Raw genomic sequence first — 16,989 nt, forward strand, 5'->3', positions numbered from 1 at the left:
CCCAACGCTCCGAAATGCGGTAGAAAAATTCAATCGGCCACGTTGGGAAAGGCCCACCTGAACTTTCACTCCAACACGTGCGATCGACGTATCCATCCATCGACCAAGTTAGTAATTAGTTAGTAACGTTGTCAAAAATTTGCGACTGCTTTATTGATCGGACATTGTCATTGCAATCATGTGAGCTTCGCGAATTTGAGGTGTATGCCGCCGATCGGTTTCATGAGAAGCGAGCTGGGGGTGTTTATCAGTTCCTTTGAAGTTTTTGCACAAGTTTCAACTTTGAAATTGGATAGTATTTTCAGCAACCCCAGCTTCGTTATGTGAACAGCAAACCGTGCACCTGCGACAGATAAATCACGTCGATGAGCAAGGATGTTGGGACGCACGGTATCTAAAAATCTTATACCCGTACCTACGCAGCTCCTAGGGCCGTCGCCAAAAGGTAGCCAAGCCAACGGATGCCTGGCTTTGATATTATCCTCGGAAAACCTCTCGGGATCGAAGACTTTGGGGTCCGGATAGATGTCAGGATTCATATGGATTTGCTGTATCGAAATGAAGAACTTCTGTCCTTTTCGAATCGTTGCATTCGTACCATTGAAAGTATAATCTCTCAGCGCTGCTCTGATCAACACGGGAGCTGGCGGTCTTAGTCGAAGTATTTCTAGAACCAATAGATTAAAAGTACCAGAATGAATTCCAAGTTCTGGCGTAATGCTAGTCATTCCGGTTTTTCTTACGAAATCCGTACACACCTTGGAATACCATGTGCATGTACTTCATCCCCTTGACACCTTCGTATGTGATTTCTCCATTATTTTGAGACAGTAAATCGAGTATCTCCTGCCTTAGTTTATCCTGACACTCCTGGCGCTTAGCTAACTCATATAATGCGTTACTTATAGTTGTGGCAGAAGTTTCGAAACCACCGACGAAAAACACGAATGCCTGAGCCGTGAGAAGTGTATCCGTTAACTCTGTAATCGAGTCCACAGTATAGAGGACTTACATTAGTTTACCCCGTGACAATACACAACCGTAATTATTTAGTCTAAAGTCAGACCCGTTTCGATTGAAAATGTTTTTCCCGTAATGTTCTTACCAATGTCAGTATTGCTTTGACCCTGCTTAATTTCATTCAACGTGTCGATTAGGTCTCCCCTTTTTGTATTCGTTCGGTTTCGGTGCTCCCTCATTTCCTTTACCGTTCGAAGGAAAAATTTTACAACTTCTGCGGGAGTTGTGGATTTTCCTAGCAGATGGTAGAGCCACGGTGCTGTTGATCGAATCGCTTCGAGAAATTTGCGAGTCGGGGTCATTTCGAACAGTTTCTTCCTAATCATGGTGAACTCGGTGTCTTCGTCTCCAATTGTATTGAAATCCAAGCCAAATGCACAGCTGCCGATTACATCGGTGGTATATTTAGCGCTTAACTCTCGACATTCTATTGTATCATCTCTAGCCGTTACGACATGCAAGTATTCCTCAAAGTGGTTCGCGCATTGCTTCATCAGGTTGAACATGTTTTTCATTTTTCCCGAAGTGAACTGTGGAGACAATTTCGACCGCAGATATCGCCATCTTTTAGTGTCCAAAAAACCCAGATGGATGTCAAGTGGATCGATACTCTCGTTAACTAATTCTCCTCTTTCGGAGAAACAGGAAAAATCCTTTATCAAGACATCCTTGATAATATCAAGGTCTTTCAAAATCACCCGAGGCTCCCGATTCTCGTAAATACCGACCAGAGGTTCGTTAGGAAATTGATTGGCCAAACTTACCAAGCAATCGCCAATGAATCGTCTACCTAATACGACATCCTTAAAATTACCGAAAAAAACAACAGGCTCTGGACCTGGCACCCCTAGCCTCTTCCAGTATTTGTACGTGGAATCGAAGTAAAACCAAACTCCAACTAAGAGCACCGCGATTGCGCCGAGCACTTCGGCCAGCCCGAAGTAACCCAACATCGTGAGTCTTCTAATGAATATCACTCAAATAATGTATTTTTAGCTTCGTCTACTGTGACAGTGATCGCGACAGTGAGACTTTCTTATCACAAGAATCCCTTATAAAGCATGTCTAACGATCAGTCGCATAGTGACTGAACGGAAAAAAGCATATTTGGTATTTTTGCCAGCGCTATCTGATGCGATGTATCACTAATTTTTCTGACTCCTGTATCGTTTACAGTGTATGTGATCTTCGGGTAGGTATCAAATTCTGAACCTTGGATTGTGATCGGCGGTATTCTCGTAGGACTATACACCTACGCTGTTCAATTTTGCTGACTAACATGAACCAAGAAGTTTGCCTTGAAAATTGAGACTCGCACCGAACTTTGCTCGGGGTTTGTTCACTCTGGCCAGAATTCACAAGCTTCCTGGTGGTCTCTAGTTTTAGAACATGAGTATCGAAGAGATGTCGAGTCACTACGGGTTAGCAACCACTTTATTACGTAACATCTATGTCTCTGTTAAAATCTTAGCGAGGGATGAGTTACGATTGGAGCTTATCTTGATAAATTTTTCCCCCCGCGTTTGAAAACACTCGTTTGGTTTTTAACACGAGGCAAACTCATCTCGTTATCGGCTTATAATTTCATATAGAAATTACAAGACTCCAAGGCCGAGCTATATGCATCGCTGTACGTGTCAATTTGTAGCCGATCGACGGTTGGACTCCGACACACAGAGTACGGTACAAGTTAGTAATTTGAAACACAATTTACTTCGCATCCTCCTTGGATTCATAATTGGCAATAAACGTTAGGTTGGGTCTGGTGATTCCCACGTTCAGGAATCATATTGCTATAATTGTAACCAACTGTACGTGATCAAAATTTCAACGAATACCCAACGCTCCGAAATGCGGTAAAGAGATTCAATCGGCTACGTTGGGAAAGGCCCACCTGAACTTTCACTCCAACACGTGCGATCGACGTATCCATACATCGACCAAGTTAGTAATTAGTTAGTAACGTTGTCAAAAATTTGCAACTGCTTTATTGATCGGACGTTGTCATTGCCATCATGCGAGCTTTGTGAATTTGAGGTGTATCCCGCCGATCGGTTTCATGAGGAGCGAGCTGGGGGTGTTTATCAGTTCCTTTGAAGTTTTTGCACAAGTTTCAACTTTGAAATTGGATAGTATTTTCAGCAACCCCAGCTTCGTTATGTGAACAGCAAACCGTGCACCTGCGACAGATAAATCACGTCGATGAGCAAGGATGTTGGGACGGACGGTATCTAAAAATCTTATGCCCGTACCTACGCAGCTCCTAGGGCCGTCGCCAAAAGGTAGCCAAGCCACCGGATGCCTGGCTTTGATATTATCCTCGGAAAACCTCTCGGGATCGAAGACTTTGGGGTCCGGATAGATGTCAGGATTCATATGGATTTGCTGTACCGAAATGAAGAACTTCTGTCCTTTTCGAATCGTTGTATTTGTACCATTGAAAGTATAATCTTTCAGCGCTGCTCTGATCAACACAGGAGCTGGTGGTCTTAGTCGAAGTATTTCTAAAATCAATAGATTGAAAGTGACAGAATGAATTTGAAGTTCTGAGGTAACGCTAGTCATTCCAGTTTTTCTTACGAAATCCGTACACACCTTGGAATACCATGTGCATGTACTTCATCCCCTTGACACCTTCGTATGTGATTTCTCCATTATTTTCAGACAGTAAATCGAGTATCTCCTGCCTCAGTTTATCCTGACACTCCTGGCGCTTAGCTAACTCATACAATGCGTTACTTATCGTTGTCGCAGAAGATTCGAAACCACCGACAAAAAACACGAATGCCTGAGCCGTCAGAAGTCTATCCGTTAACTCTGTAATCGATGCCACAGTTTAGAGGACTTACATTAGTTACACAACCCTAATCATTGACAATGAGTCGAAAGTCAGTTCGATCAATCCGTTTCGATTGAAAATGTTTTTCCCGTAATGTTCTTACCAATGTCAGTATTGCTTTGACCCTGCTTAATTTCATTCAACGTGTCGATTAGGTCTCCTCTCTTTGTATTCGTTTGGTTTCGGTGCTCCCTCATTTCCTTTACCGTTCGAAGGAAAAATTTTACAACTTCTGCGGGAGTTGTGGATTTTCCTAGCAGATGGTAGAGCCACGGTGCTGTTGATCGAATCGCTTCGAGAAATTTGCGAGTCGGGGTCATTTCGAACAATTTCTTCCTAATCATGGTGAACTCGGTGTCTTCGTCTCCAATGGTATTGAAATCCAAGCCAAATGCACAGCTGCCGATTACATCGGTGGTGAATTTAGCGCTTAACTCTCGACATTCTATGGTATCATCTCTAGCCGTTACGACATGCAAGTATTCCTCAAAGTGGTCCGCGCTCTCCTTCATCAGGTTGAACATGTTCTTCATTTTTCCCGAAGTAAACTGTGGAGACAATTTCGACCGCAGATATCGCCATCTTTTGGTATCCAAAAAACCCAGATGGATGTCAAGTGGATCGATACTCTCGTTAACTAATTCTCCTCTTTCGGAAAAATAGGAAAAATCCTTTATCAAGACATCCTTGATAATATCAAGGTCTTTCAAAATCACCCGAGGCTCCCGATTTTCGTAAATACCGACCAGAGGCTCGTTAGGGAATTGATTGGCCAAACTTACTAAGCAATCGCCAATGAATCGTCTACCTAATACGACATCCTTAAAATTACCGAAAAAAACAACAGGCTCTGGACCCGGGACCCCTAGCCTCTTCCAGTATTTGTACGTGGAATCGAAGTAAAACCAAACTCCAACTAAGAGCACCGCGATTGCGCCGAGCACTTCGGTCAGCCCGAAGTAACCCAACATCGTGAGTCTTCTAATGAATATCACTCAAATAATGTATTTCCAGCTTCGTCTACTGTGATAGTGATCGCGACAGTGAGACTTTCTCATCACAAGGATCCTTTATAAAGCATTTCTAACGATCAGTCGCATAGTGAGTGAACATCACAAATAAGCGTATTTGGTATTTTTACTGTCGCTATCTGATGCGATATATCACTAATTCTTCTGACTCCTGTGTCGTTCACAATGTATGTGATCTGCGGATTCGTATCAAATCAACCAAGAAGTTGGCCTTGAAAATCAACACGTGGACCGAACTTTGCTCGGGGTTTGTTCACTTTGGTGTTAATTTAACAAGCTTCCTGGTGGACTCTAGTTTTACAACATGACTATCAAACAGATAGTGAGTCGCTGTGATTTAGCAACGACTTTTATCACGTAATACCTCGAGTAATACCTATGTTTCTGTTAAAATCTTAGCGAGGGATGAGTTACGATTGGAGGCTATCATTTATTGTTCCCCCCGTGTTTAAAAGACTCGTTCAGTTTTCAACACGAGGCAAACTCATCTTTTTATTGGCTCATAATTTGATACAGAAACTACATGGCTCCGAGGCGAAATTATATGCACGCTGCACGTGTCAACTCGTGGCCGATCGACGGTCGGACTCCGACACGCACAGCACGGTGGAAGTTGGTAATTTGAAACACATTTTAGTTCACATCCTCCTTGGATTTATGATAGCCAACAAATGTTACGTGTTTTATTTTCTGCATTACGATTTCACAATTTTGGTGAATTTGAGGTGTATTCCACCGATTGGTTCGAGGAGCATTTTACCGGGGGCCGCTTCATATGGAATTTTAGTCTTTGCGCACGTTTCAACTTTGAAGTTCGATAATACCTTTATCAAGCCCAGCTGCGTTTGGTAAACGGCAAAACGCGAACCTGTAACGAATAAATCCTGTTACCGTAAAGAATAAGGTATTTCCGATGATTAGCATATATCAGAAATACAAAACTGCTGTACATCGTAGCATGTTGCATACGTACCCAAGCAGTTTCTAGGACCGTCACCAAAAGCCAGCCACGCCATCGCATGCCTGGCCCTAACGTTTTCATCCGAGAACCTCTCGGGTTCGAAAATTTCCGGATTCGGGTAATAATTTGGATCCATATGGATGTGCATGATCGGAATGAAGACCTTCAGTCGTTTTGGAATGGTGATGCCGGTTCCTCTGAAAGTGTAATCTGTCGTTGCTGCTCTCCCGACCAAGGGAGCCGGTGGTCTCAGTCGAAGTGTTTCTGGAATCAAGGGATGATCGAAAACATACCTGATATTCTTATATGATTCAATATCGGTAGCTGGTTTCATGGTTAGCGCCTACCCTGGAATACCATGTTCAAGTATTTCATCGTCTTGACACTCTCGTAATTGACACTTCCGTTATTTTCTCCCAGTGATTCGAGTATCTCCTGTCGTACCTTATCCTGAATATCCTGTCGCTGAGCTAACTCGTACAACGCGTTGCTTATCGTACTGGCGGAAGTTTCGAAACCACCGACAAAAAATGCGAACGCCTGAGCCGTGATCAAGTTATCGGATAGTTCTGCAATCGAATTCATAATACATGACGGATACTCACTTTGCGTCTTAGCGATATACGACCCTAATGTTCATGCCCGAAAGTAGTCTTATTGGGTCACTGTAACAGCAGTTCAAAATTCTCACCAAAATCAGTTTTACTATGCTCTTGCTTCAGCTCATTCAAAGTATCGATGAGATCTCCTCTCTTTGTACCGGTTTCAGTTCGATAGTCCAGCATTTCTTTGACTGTTCGGTTGAAAAATTCCAAAACTTCTGGGGGAGTTGTAGACTTTCCTAATAGCTTGTAGAGCCACGGTAGTGTCGAGCGAATCAACATGAGATATTTTCGTCTCGGGGTTACCGCGAAAACTTTCTTCCCTATGTTTCTGAACTCACTGTCCTCGTCCGCGATGGCATTGGATTGAATGCCGAATGCACAGCTACCGATCACATCGGTGGTGTATTTAGCACTTATCTCTCGACAGTCTATCGAATCACTCTTCTCCGCTACGACATGCAAGTACTTTTCGAACTGATCCGCACACTCTTGAATCAAAAGGAACATTTTTTTCATTCTGCCAGATGTGAACTGCGGAGACAGTTTCGAGCGTAGATACCTCCATCTTTTAGTTTCTAAGGTAGCCAAATGATTATCAAGTGGGTCGATTTTCTCGTCCACGTCTTCACCTCTTTCGGAAAAACAAGCGAAATCTTTTATCAGAACGTCCCTGATCAGATCAAGGTCTTTCAAGACTAATCGGGGCGTCCGATTTTCGTATATACCGAACATAGGCGCATCGGGGAACTGGTTGCACATCCGGTGCAAGACATCGCCGTAGAAGGCTTTACCCAATGCTATGTCCTTGAAATTTCCGAAGAACAACTCGGGCTCCGGACCCGGGATCCCTAGTTTTTTCCAGTAGTTATAGTTTTTTACAAGATAAAACCGAATTCCGATGAAGATCAGCAAGATTGCACCGAGAATTTCAACCAATCCAAAGTGACCGGACATGCTGCATTGGTCCAGGCAGTCTGGCCTCCAATGTGCGTACTTATATAATAGCTTCGGACACTGCGACAACGATTTGAAGATTGGTGCAGTCCTTCGTCGGTTCTGCATTTATAAGGCATTCGTGCAAAAGGTAATGATTGAGCCGAAGTGCAATAAACATTGTTGTCACGCTAGGTCTTGGAATTGGACTTCCATTGACGTGTCGGAATCATTTCTAATTCTTGGGTAGTTGTCTTACGCCGCGGAGTGGGTAGTCCACATTACATCACTCACAATTTGTGCTTACGGTTCGATGATATTCGTGATATTTAGTATAAATTTTTCTTTCAGATTCGAATTCCTGAGGCAAAAATACGTAATAAAAGCATATCAAACCCAATTAAAACAATGATTTACTTTTTGCTCAAAAATCGAATTTTTTTTTGGTTCTTCAAGAGTGATCTCACGTACAATCAGCTCAGGAATCCAAATCTGAAAGCCAAAATAAACTACTCATGTAATCGATCGAGTAATCATCAATTATTCGCTGTTGGGAGCAGAAAAATTAAGACATATCGATTGGTTTTAGTCGTAGACCCACTTTGACTCGTCGCAATCCATGCATGGGTCGAAATATTCGAATTTCTCAATTCACCAGCAAACCCGAGCTTACAACTGGAGTCAGGTAGCCACGGGGGCGCGGTTTGTTGTGGGGCGTCACCTCTGCTCAGCCCTGAAGGTGACGACTCACAACAAAGCGCTACGCTGCTGGCTACGCTGACTCCAGCTAAGCTCGGGTTCACTGGTGGATTGAGAAATTCGAATATTTCGACCCATGCATGGATTGCGACGAGTCAAAGTGGGTCTACGACTAAAACCAATCGATATGTCTCAGAATTTTTCTGCTCCCAACAACGAATAATTGATGATTACTTGATCGATTGCATGAGTAGATGATTTTGGCTTTTAGATTTGGATTCCTGAGCTGATTGTACGTGAGATTACTCTTGAAGAACCAAAAAAAAATTCGATTTTTGAGCAAAAAATAAATCATCGTTTTAATTGAGTTTAATATGCTTTTCTTACGTATTTTGATCTTAGGAATCCGAATCTGAAAGAAAAATTGATCTATCTCCAAAATTGATCGAGTTATCGCCAATTTTCAGCTTTTTGGGATCAAAAATAAAGAATTGATTTCTTAGTCTACATAAATGTCATTTGAGCTCAGGAATCCGAATCTGAAAGCAAAATTGTTCTATCTGCAAAAATGACTGAGTTATCCCCATTTTTTCGCGATTTTTGGCATAAATTTGAGGATATCTCGAAGGAAAAAAATCGTAGCTCAATTTGAACAACGGATTCGTATTCCTGAGGTCAAAATACATGAGAAAAGTGCCATACGATCAATTTTGAAAAATAAAAATTTTTGGTCAAAATTTGAAAAAATCGTAAGGGGTACCCCTTGGAAAAATCTCAAATTTTAACCAAGAATTTTTATTTTTAAAAATTGATCGTATGGCACTTTTCTTACGTATTTTGACCTCAGGAACACGAATCCGTTGTCCAAATTGAGCTACGATTTTTTCTCTTTGAGATATCCTCAAATTTGTACCAAAAAAAGCGAAAAAATGAGGATAACTCGGTCAATTTCAGAGAAAGATAAATTTTTTTTTCAGATTCGGATTTCTGAGCTCAAAATACATGAGAAACCTTCAACAACCAAATTAAGTATTTTCAAATTCGATCGTATGACGTTTTTCTATTGAATTTTGACCCAAGGAACACGGATCCGTTGACTGAATTGAGCTAGGAATTTTTCCCATCGAGATATCCTAATTTTTTTGCATTGCATCCACGCGCTTTAAGATGATTTGTTACTTTGCCTTCATTTATCATCAGTTATATCACAATTTTGTGTTTACATATCTTAAGGAATTTCCACAACGTGATAACCGAATGATCGAGTGAATTTATTCCATGAATTCATTCCCGTAGTATATTTTTTGTCTGATTTTTACTTCGCACCTTTTTCTAAAATGTAAATAAATGTTCGCTATTTTCGTAGAAATAAAACGCGCCCAAATTCAATAAATTTCGATTATTCGTTCCCGAGATATTATAGAAAACGTATACATCTGCAGATCAGGATAGTTCAAATGGAATTTCATACTTGGCGGGCTGCACTAGGGCCCTCGCGAATTAGTTTCTCTTTTCGCCATCGGGTCACGCATTTCGCTGAACCGACTCCTGAGACTCTCTCGCAGTCGAAAAAGTTCTCGTCAGCTATAAGTACACTGTATTTGTCGATACGGTAAGCAACGAGGTCGACTCATATCTATCTCATGATGGATCTACGTTGCTCTTGTTGCGATTTTTGGTAGCACGTGCCCGGGTATCATGATGTCGGCACGTGGGTGAATCAAAACATAATTTATGGCTTTTAAATAGGTACCGAAGTGTAAACATCCTTTCTTTATGCCGATATATTGCTCCATTGTTAGGAGATGTGAAACGACTTGTGGGTACCACCTGTTAACTCCTCTAACACTTCCTGATCTGTAATGCAATTAATTTTATGATGTGCGAAATACGTGCATCGGCTTAAAACCCTTTGATCCGCTTAGCGACCTACCCTAATGTATTATTTGGAATTCTTAGGTAACCGCGCAAAATACATACATATGTACGAATTCCAGCGATCATATACCACAGTGTACACTCGGCGAGATGAATTCTGACTTTGTCATTCCGTACGAACAGCGGGGTTTAGTCCAGAATGAATTTCGCTTGGTGTACCATAAATGTATCGTTCAATTTTTTTTTGTTACTTGTTTTACCAGAAAAAGTTGCGCTTTTAATGCAAATATCGGTAAATATGAATTAATATTTTTATCCGGAATTTGGAGCATATCTGTACCAAATTATCGCCGATTTTTCGCTTCGCCAAAGAAAAAAATAAGATATCTCGATAGCAAAAAATCGCAGCTCAATTTGGCCAACGGATTCGTGTTCTTTGGGTCAACATGCGTTGACAAAGTATCCTGCAATCGATTTCAAAAATACTTCATTTTTGGTCAAAAAATAAACATTTTCTTCCATTAGGTTTCATATGGTATTCTTATGTTCTTTGATCTCAGGAATCTGAATCCGGAAGCTAAACTAATCTGTCTATAAAATCAAAAAATTTATTGCAAAGTTTTCCGCCTCGAAAAGTCAAAAATTGGCGATAACTTGTCCAATTTTATGGATGGATCAATTTGGCTTCCAGATCCGGATTTCGTAGATCAAAATACATAGAAAATGTAGAGATCGAGCACAAGAATGAACACTGCAAATATTGTAAAGCCACTATCTCATGTCTTACAACCTTTATTATCATTACGAATGTAAATAGTTATTGAGTATCAATCGATATTACACATTTTATAATTCTATCAAAAGAGTATAGTTTTATGATTGTGATTGATCAAGTTTGATGAATTTCAAGTGGATTCCTTCGGTCGTATCAAGCAGTATTCCCTTAGGGCTGGGTACGTACGGTATTTGAGTTTTCTCACAAACGTCTACTTTGAAGTTCGCCAATATTTTAATCAGTCCCAATTTCGTCTGGTAGACGGCGAAACGCGCACCTAGAACAAGCATTGATCATCGGGTCAACGAATTTCAAACTCTGACCAACGCGGTACCGACTGCTATTTAAATCCAGAGCAACTCAACGAACCGATGCAATTTCTGGGTCCGTCGCCAAATGGTAGATACGTCATCGGATGCCTGGCCGCAATATTCTCCGCTGAAAATCTCTCGGGATCAAATACTTCCGGATTCGGGTAATGCTCCGGATTCTGATGGATCTCCCATACCGGAATCCACACTCTCTGACCCTTTGGAATCGTGATACCATTGTCCCTGAAAGTGTACTTTTCGATCGCCTTTCTCATGTGAAAGTAAACCGGAGGCCTCAGTCTCAAAGTTTCTGTCAAAAAAATTAGAAAAATAACCATGTAACCAACGCTCGCTCGATATCATTTCACTCTGCCGTGAATGAAGTCAGTTCTGAATAACGTCCTTCGAACGATACCTTGAAACACCATGTGTAAGTACTTCATGTCTTTGATACTTTCATAGCTTATGTTTCCGTTGTTGCTCTTTAGAGATTCGTTTATTTCTTTCCTCAATTTATCTTGAAGATCCTGGCGTTGGGACAGCTCGTACAAAGCGTGACTAATGGTCGTTGACGAAGTCTCAAAGCCAGCGACGAAGAATACGAAGGCCTGAGCGGTGATCAAATTGTCCGTAAGTTCTGTAACCAAGTTCGAAGTAATTTCTAATTACGAGGCGTAAAAGATTTCGGTAGTTCGATTATCTGCTCAAGGCTATCTGCTAGAATTCGACACTCCGAGTTAACGTCCTAATATACATATATGTATATACAACGGGGATCACATGCCGAGTGAATAAAGCACTGATAATATGATATGCGCGATGATACTCGCTTTGACTCGTGCAAACGATCCGATATAACTTACAATTAGACGTAAAGTCAACAGAAGAGATTAGATATGGAAGCAATAACAGCATCGTTTGAGTACGATGTTCGAATGCATTGAAAAATAAACACAAATGATACGAATCTTTGTAAATGGTGATAAATATTGATAGAAGTAACGCGACGTTAGACGTTAACGTTCACGTCAGTGGGGCTTAAAACTCGTAGTCATTGTCGGGGTAAGTCATAAAACTTTTAATTAACGCCCGGATGAAACTGGAGCCTACTGTGAATTCGCTTTTCTGCCACATGACTCTTATCGACAAATTATCTCTAGAATTTTTTTCCTAATCGAACGTTATACGTGATATACGAGCGTGTTGTACCGCAATCTGATTTTTCCGGACTGTCTTTGATTTCCATCAACATGTCAATGAGATCTCCTCTCTTCACGTTGTTCTCTCTTCGATAGTCCATCGTTTGCTTCACGGTCGACACAAAGAATTCCGTGACTTCTTTTGGGAGCACAGGTTTTCCCAGTAATTGGTATAGCCAAGGTGCGGCGTTACGTATGGTCATCAGGATCCTCGATCTTCGATCGAATTGGAAGACCTTTCTTCCCATTTTTCGGAACTCGCTGTCCTCGTCGGCGAGTGAGTTCATTTGGAGGCCGAAAGCACAGCTGCCTATGACATCGGTCGTGAATTTAGCCGTTATCTCCCGGCAGTCTATTGGTTCTCCCTTATCCGCTAGACGGTTCAAATACTCCTCGAAATAATTGGCGCACTCCAGTATCAAGGAAAACATGTGCCTCATTTTCCCCGATGTAAACGCTGGAGATAATTTTGGCCTGAGAAACCGCCATCTCTTAGATTCCAAGTTGAAAAGGTGAACGCTGAGCGGTTCCAGTTTCTCGTTCACCGGTGTACCTCTCTCGGAGAATGTCGAAAAGTCCTTGATCAGAACGTCCTTTATGAGTTCGGGATCTCGAAGGAGCAGGATAGGCGTACGTCGAGCGTATATGCCGACCATCGCCGCTTCGGGATACGGGTCGCACATCTCTTTCAAAGCCGGTCCGAAAGCGGCCCTCCCCAACGTGATGTCCTTAAAATTTCCGTACAATTTGAGAGGCTCGGGCCCCGGAACACCTAGATTCTTCCAGAAGCCGTACGTCGCCCCGAGGTAGTACCATATCCAGATGCAAACAAGCCCGAGAGCGCAAAGCACTTCAACCAGTCCAAGGTCACCGACCATTATGAGTGCCTCTGAATAGACGACGTACCAATTCGTTAAATGGCAACTAAAAATACCGAACGTTATCGCTGCACTTTATGTTACGTCAAACTGACGGACTACCCGTCGTATTCAATCCACACAACGGTCCGTTGGTCTCGAGACTGAAGCGTAATTCACCGAGCACCAACGCGTATCAGGGGCCTCCGCCAGATATACATACGTACATATATACGTATGTATGCGTATCGCCGGCTGGTGAGAATACAAGCGGCCGTGCATATAATGCTTCTTTTCCTTTCTCTATCTTTTTCTCTCTTCTTCAATCCAGTCCCCTCGCTCATTTATTCCGTCTTCTTCCCCTCGCCTTTGTTTTTTGTATTTCACCAGATGTATATTTTTAAACACCGGTAGTTCAGGATGACTTCGCTGTTTTCGCGATGCAAGACTGGACAAACCTGTTTTTTGCTACCTATATTTTTTCTTTTCTCACTAATTTTCATTTCGATCATAGAGATCTAATGGCGATTCATCGTGCGGGGGTATGGGGAGTACGTTGATCGCCGATCGATTAAGTTTATCTCGCCTCCGTGAGATTTCGTCGCCAGATTGTCTGCATTCGATCGATTCTCCTTCGACTTGTCATGTCATTTAAATGCCAGCTGATCCGCGGCACCGACTCGTAATTCCGTTGTCGGGGCTGATTAGAATTAGAGAATTTATTTCCGTCGTTCGTAATCCGCTACGATGACGAAGTGAGAATGGCTCAACTCTTTAAGTGGTACAATTATTAAATCAGCTATTGCAATCAACTCGTATGCGGAACGACTAGAGATTAAATAAAGCGAACTGGCTTCGGTCAAGAACTGCTTTTCGGAATTAAATATTACAAAACCACAAACATCCTTTCAACTATTCTGCTGCGGGAAGTGTCTTAACCCGAGTTATAAATAATTTAAATATCAATTCAGTAAAAAGACGTTGATTCTCGACGGGTAAAAAAATGTATGGTTAATCCGAGTTTAAAAACCGATTGCGAAGTATATTTTTTGAAATGACAAAAACGTACGCTGATTTTCATAGAAAATAATGCCACACGATCACTTCGAATATCGGTGTGTTTCTCACTCCTCTTGAATCTCTTTGAAATTTCCCTCTTTTCATTCATTCGCGATTTCCGCATACATTTGAATTTCAACTCGGCGCATATACGGTGCGAAGGATCCTCGATATCCCGAGTGGCCCGACCCGGAAAATTGTTGTGATTATTTTTCACTCTCTTCGTGAAAAAGTCATTACTAAATATCGGTAATTGGCGAGGATTTGAAACTCTGCTGGCACAACCGCTCGTTAAAAGAGGTTCGAAGGTATAGTATATTCAAAAAAGATGTCTAGCAACCGATTCCGGTTCGACAATCGACATGGAAGGAGATCCGATTGAAAGGATTTCCAACACGAATTCGACCTGTTGTCTGTTTCTCGTGACTCTGATAGAATTGGTTTCGCCTGAGACGGTAGCTGCAATAATTTATGAATCTAAATGACGTCAGAAATTTGCCTACCAAATCAACGCGGCGCAGATCCAGCCAGTGAAGGAAAGAGCGGAACCGAATCCCCGTTCGTTAAAATGGGGTGGATATATTTTCGAAAATCTTATCACCGCAAATGAAAAATTGGTTTTCACGTATTTCTCGAAATTCATGGCTACACGAGGAAATGATTAGATTATCTTACTTTGCTCAAAATTAACGACGAATGACGATAACGGTATACGTATAATTATCGGAGCACGCGTACCCGACATATTTTCTACCGTCTGTCGACCAGACAACGTTATAGATGCACATGAACGAATAATTGACGAACCGCGTCTACGCGACATTCGTCAGCGTTTTTTATAAAAAAAAAAAAAAAAAAATTGATGCGCCGCAGTTTCCATTTCCAAGTATTGTTTTTGCGTTTCAGTGCAGGGCTCTTCTCTGCAATTATACATCTGGTGGGTCGCAGGTGCGCGTTAATTAGTGTGATTGTTTTGAGTTCGTCGAGTGTTTAGCTGCAACGTCTACCTTTCCACTAACGGATGTGTTTTCACGGGCGGTTCGAGTATTCCGCGAAAGACACGTTCTCGCAGCGGAACGATATCTCTAGCAGCGTAACAGCTATCGGATTCCCGATATTCCACCTTCGCGTGTTCTATTTAAAAGCCGTGTTCTTATCAATCGCAGTTTGACGTGGATTGGTCGGGACTCCGGATGCACACGCCGCTCGCTCGTTAGCCATTAGGCGTGTCGTTAAACGAAGGAATCTTGATATAAACCTTCGGTGTATGCGGAGTCGCAACGGTGTCGTGCATCGGTATATCAGAATGCGACAACGTCATTGTTATCAATTTTATTATGTCGTCTGTTTCCCGGCGTGAAAAAAAATCTCCGAACAAACAAGAAATAAATAAACGGCGGTGGCAACTGGCAAAATGGTAAACCAAAGTTTTTCATGGATACCGCGTAGCCGGTTGCGCAGTCGTCGTGGTCCGCGTTGGCACGACGGCAGGCACCGCGACGCTGGGGGGAAAAGAGGGGTGACCGTCCGACCGGGTCGATGCTAAAAGGAGAAGCGGGCGACGCGCGGGACAGTCCAGGGTTTGAGCTCGACGAAGAATATCCGACTATGTGCACAGGGTGCTCAAATACACCAGCAGTTGAATAAACGATGAAGTAAATACACAAAGGTCGACCATAGTCTCAAGCATTCACGATCCTAGTCGAAACTTATTCGAAGATAATTCGACGACTCCATCCACGATAAGGAGATAAGGGAGAGAAAGGATCGAAAATTAGGCCGACGTAACGACGGCGAGAAGTGAGGAAGACCAAAAGTGTTAAAAATAGTTGAGTGCTCCAACTGCCAAGAAGCATACGGCGATTTCACTTATTTCTACACGAAGCTGTCCGCGAACGGACGGCGCAGCGAAATTTAGAAATAAATTAAAAAAAAAGTCGAAAAAACGTTACGCCAAAGGACATAACGCAAAGACACTTCGAGTTACACACTGGGTTGACTAGTTCGGTGACTATGTAAACCAGATAAACAAAAAAAAACAATCATACCCTTAGTTCGCGAAGAATTCAGTACTACAATAAGGCTTACTTTAGGCCTGAATCAGAAGCTCGCAAACTGGCTCCGGAAGTAACGATAAAGCAAATTGGTATGAGGGAGGATTTACTGTCTTTTATTCGTCACACAAGTAGCGATCATTTTTCCGAAGAACTTTAGCGGCGCCGAATCCTCATCATCCCCACATCCCTATTGAAGTTTCTGTGATAAAAAAAAACAGATCCATTCCGAGACCCAGTAGAGGGTTCTCGCTCACCGGGCTGCCAGATTTCAAGTGCAAAATTTTCTTAGAGCCTTTTTTTTTTTATTTTTCCTCGTTTCTTTCTTTACTTCCGTCGACATCATCCACGTTCAAAAACGGATAACCCGGCGATAAATATCCGCGGCGATCCGGAGCTGAAAGACATCTCGTTTCTAACTGCGATCGGCGTACAAAAATCACCACCGTCCGCCGCTGCAGCTACCGCTACACCGAGTCGAGGACATCGCGATCTTGTTATGCCCTGGGTAGCAGCTTGCCTGGATCTTTTGGCAGGTCCATTATTTGGTTACTGCCTGGCGGTCAGAAAACTCGCCCTTCACGTCGGCATCCTTCACGAGGCGGCGGGAGTCGTAGCGAATTCCTCCGCAGTCGCAGGACTAACGACAAAGACCATGGCTCCAAGCGTCGAGTCCAAAAACTGCCCCGAAGAGGTGCACAAAGGTAAGAAGAAAGAATCCGAACGCTTCTCACCCATAGATGTTAGGTACTCCCCTTCGCGTTCTGC

The 16,989-nt window shown here is 42.4% G+C and overlaps 5 protein-coding genes across 7 annotated transcripts in view; 1 reads left to right on the forward strand and 4 right to left on the reverse strand.

The window, feature by feature from the left end:
* The window catches only part of LOC105692668 (6-phosphofructo-2-kinase/fructose-2,6-bisphosphatase-like), a 34,360-nt gene that overhangs the window by 6,940 nt on the left and 10,431 nt on the right, over positions 1-16,989 (forward strand). Inside the window, exon 1 of one of the 3 annotated variants that reach the window (XM_012411995.3) lies at positions 14,551-16,925. The exons of 1 other annotated variant lie outside the window; for it this stretch is intronic. In XM_012411995.3, coding sequence (XP_012267418.2) covers positions 16,721-16,925 — 205 coding nt within the window. In that variant the 5' untranslated portion in view covers positions 14,551-16,720. Of the gene's footprint in view, positions 1-14,550; positions 16,926-16,989 lie in introns of those variants that run through there. One more of the 3 variants, XM_048654032.1, reaches the window with a different exon arrangement.
* Positions 129-2,058, reverse strand: LOC105692585 (cytochrome P450 6B6-like). Its single transcript, XM_025747225.2, has 4 exons — positions 1,106-2,058; positions 759-980; positions 416-667; positions 129-343 (listed from the first exon to the last, which is right to left on the reverse strand). Exons 1-4 carry the CDS (start codon positions 1,971-1,973, stop codon positions 177-179), a joined length of 1,509 nt encoding a protein of 502 aa, XP_025603010.2. The 5' UTR covers positions 1,974-2,058; the 3' UTR covers positions 129-176.
* On the reverse strand, positions 2,986-4,912 carry LOC112695055 (cytochrome P450 6B6-like). The gene is made up of 4 exons (XM_025747226.2): positions 3,963-4,912; positions 3,616-3,837; positions 3,273-3,524; positions 2,986-3,200 (listed from the first exon to the last, which is right to left on the reverse strand). Exons 1-4 carry the CDS (start codon positions 4,828-4,830, stop codon positions 3,034-3,036), a joined length of 1,509 nt encoding a protein of 502 aa, XP_025603011.2. The 5' UTR covers positions 4,831-4,912; the 3' UTR covers positions 2,986-3,033.
* On the reverse strand, positions 5,316-7,815 carry LOC105692587 (cytochrome P450 6a2-like). Its single transcript, XM_025747224.2, has 4 exons — positions 6,543-7,815; positions 6,199-6,420; positions 5,864-6,115; positions 5,316-5,758 (listed from the first exon to the last, which is right to left on the reverse strand). Exons 1-4 carry the CDS (start codon positions 7,516-7,518, stop codon positions 5,586-5,588), a joined length of 1,623 nt encoding a protein of 540 aa, XP_025603009.2. The 5' UTR covers positions 7,519-7,815; the 3' UTR covers positions 5,316-5,585.
* LOC112695054 (probable cytochrome P450 6a13) lies at positions 10,743-13,874 on the reverse strand. The gene is made up of 4 exons (XM_025747222.2): positions 12,262-13,874; positions 11,468-11,689; positions 11,111-11,362; positions 10,743-11,018 (listed from the first exon to the last, which is right to left on the reverse strand). Exons 1-4 carry the CDS (start codon positions 13,127-13,129, stop codon positions 10,840-10,842), a joined length of 1,521 nt encoding a protein of 506 aa, XP_025603007.2. The 5' UTR covers positions 13,130-13,874; the 3' UTR covers positions 10,743-10,839.

Source organism: Athalia rosae, chromosome 4, assembly GCF_917208135.1.
Source record: "Athalia rosae chromosome 4, iyAthRosa1.1, whole genome shotgun sequence".
NCBI classification, from domain to species: domain Eukaryota; kingdom Metazoa; phylum Arthropoda; class Insecta; order Hymenoptera; family Athaliidae; genus Athalia; species Athalia rosae.